At 49.4% G+C, this 8,591-nt stretch overlaps 1 protein-coding gene across 5 annotated transcripts in view; it reads left to right on the plus strand.

Moving 5' to 3' along the window:
- Farp1 (FERM, ARH/RhoGEF and pleckstrin domain protein 1) overlaps positions 1–8,591 on the plus strand; it is a 237,565-nt gene that overhangs the window by 54,292 nt on the left and 174,682 nt on the right. For 4 of the 5 annotated variants that reach the window (XM_029541596.1, XM_021203293.2, XM_029541598.1 and 1 more), the window contains exon 2: positions 4,881–5,074. In XM_029541596.1, the coding sequence (XP_029397456.1) occupies positions 4,904–5,074 (171 nt within the window). In that variant the 5' untranslated portion in view covers positions 4,881–4,903. Of the gene's footprint in view, positions 1–3,572; positions 3,698–4,880; positions 5,075–8,591 lie in introns of those variants that run through there. The other variant, XM_029541595.1, reaches the window with a different exon arrangement.

The raw sequence follows: 8,591 nt of genomic DNA on the forward strand, positions 1-8,591 counted from the left end.
TCTGCCCCTCTGTCCCTCTGCCTTTCTGCCCCTCTGTCCCTCTGCCTTTCTGCCCCTCTGTCCCTCTGCCTTTCTGCCCCTCTGTCCCTCTGCCTTTCTCTGCTCCTCTGCCCATCTGTCATTGCCTCTACCTCCCCCACGGTGAGGTTACACGTTGGGCAAAATTTTAATCTGTAGCTCGTGATGTTTCTGCTATTGGCGACATCCTGCAGTTTGGTGTGCTTTTTGTTTTTGTCACTTTGGGATATTGTCTTGCCCTGTGGCCTAGTCCTTCAGACTTCTGCTCTTGCTTCAGGTTCCCAAGAGTGGAATTGTAGGTATGCACAGCCCTGCCCTTTGTTTGCTTGGTCTTCACAGCATCTTATCAGCATCCACCTTGGTTGTTAGAGGAGGTTGTTTGTTTGTTTGTTTGTTTATTAGCTAGCTATTTGCAGGAGTCTCTCCCAGGTGACTGACAGGGCGCTTCCCTGCTCGTATGGGTTCTTATGACGACTGGTGTGTGCCTTACAGAGACGTAGGTGAAGCTGGTCACGTTTATCCTGCAGACTCTGCTTCGCCCCTGGCCTCTGCATCAGGTGTTCCCCTCCATATGGTCTGCTGTTTGACACATCTGCCCCGGTCGTTCTGAGAACGTCACTGCTGGTTTGTAGCCAGGGGTGCTCTGTGTGTCTTGGAGAACTAGACTTTAGATTGGTCTGAGCTCACATCTCCTCTGTCTGATCTTTACTTGAGTCTGGCCACCCCTTGGGAGCCCAGATGTCTTCTCATCTCAGGGAAGGGGTGTGCATTTTTGTGTTGAGCTCCTTATTGCTTTTGGGTAAATTCCAAGGGTAACTCTTTAAGCAGGGATACTGTGACCCGACAACCCTAATCTGTCTTCATTTTTCTGCCAGATAGAAAGCGTGTTCCTTTATTCAGCTGAAGTAACGTCTCGAGGAATGGGAAGACTAAAGTTGCTTTGTAAGCTGCCTATGTAGGTGTGGAATGCCTGCGGCACTGGTGACTTGTTGACTGGTCCTAGGGCTTCCAGGGGGCTAAGGATCAGCAGAGGTGAACGAGCCCAGGTCAGTGCTGAGGCACAGGTGGGATTGGGGTCAGTTAGGCGTGTTTACCCAGGAGTCAGCACTGCCGGATTGTGTGCATCTCTGTTTGGATGTCAAGCATCAGTTATGGTTCTTGGTTCATGACTTGCCAGCATTCCTGTGATGTTCCCCGAGCTTGCTTAGGCGGTGTCACTCGGAGCTTGTGGCTGGGTTTACATGTGAATTCAACATGTGAATTCAGCAACTATCCACACTAGCACGTAAGAAAGCAAGTGTCACATCCTTTGGGAAATGACGGTACTCGGAAGTAATACGGGAATTGGGGCCATTGAGGACTGTGGAGAAAGGAAGGCAAGATACCAGGTCTGCTAGTCACTGACTCATGGGGATTTAGAGACCAAGGGGCTAGGAGAGTGGACATACGGCTGAGGCTCTTGGGAAGGAAGACAAAGCCCGTGTCTGTTGAGGGCTGGTAGGGCTGAGACGGCTGGAGCTGTAGGAAGCTGGAGGTGGGGGGCTTTGGAGGATGGGAGGGCATGGTTCTAACTCCAGCATCGTGGTTGGGTGTGGAGTGATGTGGGAGAATAGGTCTCCCTTTCTACCTGCCTGGCATCTGCTCATGAGCACGCAAGTGCGCGCACATGCGCGCGCGCATACACACACACACACACACACACACACACACGAAGAGGAGGCAAATGTGATCTGCTTTGAACATTGCACTATTTTTTAACAAGATGTCAAATAACACACCTGTGGAAGTCGTTGTGCACAGTTTGTGGAGAGGATTTTTGAGACCAGTTGACTTCATAGTGGAAGTATCAGCAGCTACGCCTGACTCATGGAGCTCACGTGGGTGCTCTCTCTTCTCCCCAGAAGGCCCTGCTTAGAATTGTAGGTGAACAGTCTAGTCTTGTCTCTCGATGCCATGAGGTGTGCCACTAGACCGCCCAACCAAGCGGGTTGAAGTAGGAGCTTGGTGAATGTTTATCTGTGGCAGAGGTTAGAAAGATTCCAGGTAACTGAGCCTAATCTTCAGTGGATGTGTGGGAAGGCATGGGCAGCTCCCACTGAGAAAGCTGTCTGTCTGTCGCAGACATTGCCCTGTCATGGGGCCAGCCTGTCAGGGTATTTTAAAAACGAATAGCAGCCCCACACATGTTTCAGTATAGGATGATGCAGCTGGATTTCTGGACGTGGCGTTGAGAGCCTAGTGATCAGAGTCAGGGGTGCCGACTGCAGATGGGGCACTGCGGTCTGGTCTGGTGTCTTTGGATCACTTCATGCCTGTTGTGAGAGCATGACGCGTTTTACTGTGAAGGGACAACGTTCTTGGGAAACTTCTTGCCCCTCAGAAACAGCAAAATAAGCTGGGGAGGGAACCTTCTAGAATGAGGCTTATAAGCCAACTGGCTGTTCCCAAGGACCAGGGCTGGAGTGTGCAGCTTGTTGGAGAGGCATCAGATGCAGCCCCAGACCCACACCTGCTACCTTGTGATCCTACAATGTCCCCTCCTTGGCTGACTCCGTCACTGTCTCTGTACTCTCCATTCTTCATGATTTCTTGTCCTCCACTGACCCTTGTGATGGGATAAGGTAGTCTTTTACTTTAGGGTGCCACAATCACCCTCTCTGTCCACACCCATGACTTTTACTTGTACAGCAAGGCAGACTCGGTACCCAAAGCCTGTGTCCATCCCCACCTCCATAGAAACCTGGGACAGGCTCCCCCAGTTCCTCTGCCTGCCTCTTGACCTGACTTCCTGTTTCCCATCATTCCAACCTCACCTGCTCTCCCGGCAGCTAGCCACATGCAACACTGGGTTACTTTGTGTCCTGCAGACTTCTATTTCCACATCTGAGTCCAAGTCACTACCTCATCTACGGGTTGCTACAGTTGCTTTGAGGCTGGACTCCCTCCCCCTCCCCCTCTTATTTCAATGACATTTGTCATCTTCTGGCTCAGTTTTCTTTCTTTTTCTTGGGGGGGGGGGAGTGGGTTATTGAGACAGGGTTTCTCTGTATAGCTCTGGCTGTCCTGGAACTCACTTTGTAGACCAGGCTGGCCTTGAACTCAGAAATCCACCTGCCTCTGCCTCCCGAGTGGCGTGCACCACCACGCCTGGCTTCAGTTTTCTAAAGTTGTGTTTCTGTGGTGTCATTATTATTGTTCCTGTGGCTCAGTGCTGCCAACGGGAAACACTGTTCTCAGCTAGGCTTAGAGGGTCTCCATAGTCAGATTATAGCCTGCTGTCAAAATTCATTGTAACTCTTGAGCCTGGATTTACTCTCTCCTTCCAACTTAACATCTCTTTCCTTTCTCTTCCCTCCCTCTGTCCCTCCCTCCCTCTTCCCTCTCTCTCCCTCCCACTGTTGCTCCCTCCCTCTTACTGCCCTTCTGTCCTTCCATCCCTCCCTATCTCCTCTTCTCTCTCTCCCTCCCTCCCTTTCTCCCTCTCTTCTTCCCTCCCCTCCCTTTCTTTCTCCAGCAGCTCCCCCTCTACATACCTGCAGTTCCCTGATCTGCTTGTGCTTCGTCTGTGAGTCCCAGGATCCCCCAGTTCTTCTCCAGTGCTGGGGATGGGCCTGGCTGGGGATGAGTGCTTTACCAACAGCCATCCTTCTAGGTCCACACCATCTCAAATCTTCCCAAGGTTTGCAGCCAGAGTTTAATTCCCCATCTTCTGAGATGGAAGACCTTCCCCCACCCCCCTTAACTGTTATGTCTTGAGTTGACATTTCATTTCTGTGTGCTCTGGTGACACAGGGCCTGAAGCCCTGCTGCCTTGTCTGTCATTCAGCAGCCATCTTGAACTCTGTTTTGTGCTAAATTGGGCCCCAGTAGGTACTGAAGTACAGAGAGCACTTGAGATTAGAGCCTCTTTAGGGGGTTCCTCGTGCCATCGGGAACGGGGGTGGGGGTAGGGCTGGCTGGCTCAGCCATACGAAGTGACTTTGGCTCAAACCATGAGCTCAGAATAGACAGCAGCACCCAAGCTCTGTACCCCATGTCCAGGAAGTGACATTTGAACTGATGTTTAAAGCAGTTCAAGAATTTTCCAGGTGAAGGAAGAATGTTTAAGCCTCTCTGAGACCACACAGGAGGAGGGTACAGAGGCCTCCTGAGGGACGGTTGGGCTCTTATGGGAGGAAAGAGGATGGTTTATTTTTAGGAACACACCTTTGTTGAGAGTTACAGTGTGCACAGTGACTTCTTGGGGAAGGGCGCCAGTTGGAGGTTTGAGTGGCAAGAAAGAAGTGAAGGGCGGAGTTCTCATCATCAAAATGAACTTCAGGACTGGAGAGCCAAGCCCCAGCAGGCTCACTGTCTAGTGCGTCTCTCTGTGTTTATTTTATTTCCTCAGAGGATCAGCTGGAGAGCCTCAGTGTGTGTTACCCTCTCATCTTTAGAATGACCACATTCTTTACTATGTGACCAAGTCCCTACAGGATAATTAGTGGGTTTTAATGATAGAGCCCAGGTCCCGTTTTCGTCTTCCCACTCGACTTTAAAGGTGTGGAAAGCGGAGCCTGGTTATTGGAGATACCGAATAATAGAGAGGAACACAGCTGAGTCTATAGTGTGAATAATTAAGAGCCGACCGATCATGGAACTAGAATAAAATATACAGCATGCAAAAAATGCAAGTGGACAGCATGCAGAAAGGCTTGAATGTGTAAATGTGACATTTCAGGCGGATATACCTGAGGTGGCTGTGTGGTGGGTGTGAGGCGGCCTCCCTTACCTAGCTGCTGCAGTTTGGGGAGACTCAGCAAGGAGAAAACACTGCGAGAAAAGCCCCTTCTGATAACTTTCCCTCTCATCATTTCCTGCAGATATTCTATAAGCTACTCTCATCATGGGAGAAATAGAGCAGAAGCCCACCCCAGCGTCACGTCTGGGGGCCCCAGAGAACTCGGGGATCAGCACCTTGGAACGAGGACAGAAACCACCGCCCACACCTTCAGGAAAACTTATGACCGTCAAAATTCAGATGCTGGACGACACCCAGGAGGCCTTTGAAGTTCCAGTAAGCCAGGGGCTGTGGAGGTGTCCAAGCGGGGGTTGGGTAACTTGAAATGGCCATCAATGATACAGTGAAGTGAGGCGTACCAGAGGGTCTGTGTGCTCAGGCATCTCTTGCCTTACACCCAGTAGATACAGCTGGTTCTGAGTGACCTGGTTTTCAGATCTGCACATGGGCCACCCCTATGCAGAGTGACATGAATGGCTTTGCTATAGCTTCCCGTACACAAATAGATGTCACTCTGTGCGTATTTATGTATTATATATATCATGCCTATATATGTATCAAGTATAACTGATTAGTATGTATTATATTGTGTAATGACATCTAAAGATGTGTAATGTGTGTGTTAACATTTGCACCGAAAAAGGAAGAGTGTTTCAGTGGGTTGCAGGTTAATTTGTTGATAGCACAGGCTGTATGTGTCAGACCCAGGTAATGTCATCCTGAGAAAAACCACCAGAGCTCACTGCATGTGTTTCCACATGAGGAAATGGGAGCAAGTGAGCTCACATCTTCCTGTGTGGAGATTTTCAAAAACCATGACCCAGACTTTCCACCTCATATCTGTGAAACAAGAGCACCACCCCTACATCACAGGGGCCAGGGAAGGAACAACCACGGAGTGGGCGGAGTCCGAGTCCTCTGCTCCTCCTTTGTCTAAGCCCCTTGGCCCCTCATTCTGCCTCAGTCTCTTCCCAGCCTCTTGCTCAAGCACCTCTTACTAGGGGTTAAGGTGTCATGTCATGCCAATTACGGACGGGGCTGTAGCCCATGGGGCCCCCAGACCAGAGACTGCACGCCTTGACTTCAGCCAGAGAGGCCTCTGCACACCTTGTGTAATCTTTTGTGCTCTACCCTGGCTGCCCACCCCTGGTCAGTTGTTGATGGTAGAGGAAGACAGTACGCCTTGAACTCTGGAGACCGACTCAGACAGCCTCTTGGAACANACCTGTTTTTAGAGTGGAGGCAGTCCGCTCATTATTTCTGTTGGCGAGGGTGCCTGAAACTTAATAGTCAGCGTTAACGGTGTAACCCATCATTTAATCATTTATGGGATATGATTCAGTAAATTATATTTATTTCACAGAACATTGTTCAGGGAGTGTGAATTAAGTGTCTCAGGGAAAGATAAACCTCAGAATGGCTGTGTTTAAAACTACCAATTTTATCGCACATTGAGAACGGCCTTTGAACCTTTTTAATTTTCTTGCTGAGGAATTCATCGTTCAAGGACTTGGCCTAGGACTTCATATTCCAGTGAACAAAGCCACTGCTAATTTCTGGCATTGTGAAGTACGTTGGGGGAAAACACCTGCCACCCACTGAGAATTCTGCCTTCTAGAACTTGAGGCCCTCCCTCTCCTTCCCAGTATTCTCTCCGCCTTGCCAGACTGGTTTGGTGAAGTATTAAGTTTCTCTTTCCTATTTGCTCCTGTTAGAAGTTCAGGCTCTCTGTTAAATGGTGTTCCTGTACAGGCTGGGGTAGAGGAGCTCTCAAATGCTGTGTGTGCAGGCTGTGGGATCGCTGTACAGCATCCACCCGTGGTTCTTCATGAAAAAGCAAAGGCCACAATGCTAACACCAGCTACCGTCTGAGCAGACACTGTGTTGGCACTGACGTCATAGGATTGTATTTTCATCTTTTAAAATTATTGGTGGCTGGAGCGATATCTGAGTTATTAAAATGCAAGCACAAGACCTGCCTTGGATTTCCAGAACCCATGGAGGTTTTTTTTTTTTTTTTTTTAAATCCTGTCATGGCAATGTGTCCTTGTAAGCTCAGGGTTGGGGACCTGAAAATAAGTGAATACTTTGGGCTCACTGGCCATCCACCCTAGCCTGGTTGGTCAATTCCTGGCTGGTCAGTGAGAGACTCTTTGTCTCGAAATAAAGGTAGACGACCCCTGAGGAGCTCCTATGAGGCTGTTCATTAGCCTTCATGCTTGTTCCTGTCCATGCATGTAAAATACACACACACACACACACACACACACACACACACAGAATATTTACCTTCTTGATTTTTTGAGAGCTCTTCTATCCACTTTTAACCCCTCTGTGGAAGAGACCCTTCCCCATCCCCCCTGAAATTCCTGTGTGCCATATTTAGCCTCCTGCCTCAGGCAGTGGCTCCCCCCCCCCCCCGCCTTTTTTGCAAACTTCTTGGTTTGTACCCTAGTCAAGGTGGACCATTGCCTGGGGTAAAAAAATTCCACTTTCTCCTACTGTTTCTCTTGTACAACCTTTTTAACCTCTTAGTACCTGCTTTCTCCTCCTGAAAGTGAGGTAATAGTAAATACTACTTGTTGTTTCATGAAATTAGAAAATGACGTGCATAAGATGTCTACAGCTGTCCTGGGTGCTCACTGGGAGTTTCATAGGATTTGTGCCTTGTATGTGCCTTTGGCACCTGGCTGCTGGCGTCTCTGGGTAGGGACCTCCTTGCTGTCCCCCTCTCCCGTGTAGCTGGACAGATGATAGTACTCATTAGGTGTTTGCCAGTTGAACGCTACCGTGAATTTATTTTATAATTAGAGTTTAGTACTTTTAATATGCCTCTTTCTGGGTTAGAGTGTGCCTTCTCAGCCCAGGGGCAACAGATGTTTTCCTTAAACTGGCTGTAGAAAGGCAGATGGCTATCAGCGTGTCCTGGCTGGAACAGATTCTAAATCTCTGTGTGCTCTCTAAGAGCTGCCAGAGCCCCTGGGCACCCCACAGCTGGAAGCCATCAGGACTCCTGGTGAGTCAGGCATCCCAGGGATGGATGGGAAGGGCTGGGCCCCAGGACTGATCTCTGAGACCAGACCAGACCAGACCAGACCAGTGCCCCATGATTGCATTATGATCTGTGCTTCAAAGCTCTTTGCTAAGAATTCACCCAGGCCATCTGACCTTGGAAGTGTCCCTCTCTCCCACCAGGGCAGGCTGGAGCATCCTGTGTGAGTGCATTCCCATTGCTCAAAAGCATTTGTCCTGCAGATGAGTAAGGCACGAAGCCATCTGCCTCTGCAACTTCCTTGGGGGGGGGGGGGGTGTCAGTCTTCAGGGAGCTACTTCTTTCCCTTTCCCTAGGGATTGAGTCTCCTGGGCCTTTTCTTATTACTTTTGTGTCAAAATACAGATGCCTGCAAGCAGTCATTTTAAGTACAAGCTTCCTGACTGGCTCCTGCACAACGAACCAAGCCATATTCTTGGTAGTTCATTTTCTCTCTCTCTCTCTCTCTGTCTCTCTCTCTCTGTCTCTCTCTGTCTCTCTTTCTCTCTGTCTCTCTCTCTGTCTCTGTCTCTCTCTCTCTCTCTGTCTCTCTCTGTCTCTCTTTCTCTCTGTCTCTCTCTCTGTCTCTGTCTCTCTCTCTCTCTCTGTCTCTCTCTGTCTCTCTCTCTCTCACTCTCTCTGTCTTTCTCTCTCTCTCTGTCTCTCTCTCTCTGTCTGTCTGTCTCTCTGTCTGTCTGTCTGCCATATTCTTGGTAGTTCGTTCTCTCTCTCTCTCTCTCTCTCTCTCTCTCTCTCTCTCTC

The sequence above is a fragment of the Mus pahari genome, chromosome 8, assembly GCF_900095145.1.
Source record: "Mus pahari chromosome 8, PAHARI_EIJ_v1.1, whole genome shotgun sequence".
Lineage (NCBI taxonomy): Eukaryota > Metazoa > Chordata > Mammalia > Rodentia > Muridae > Mus > Mus pahari.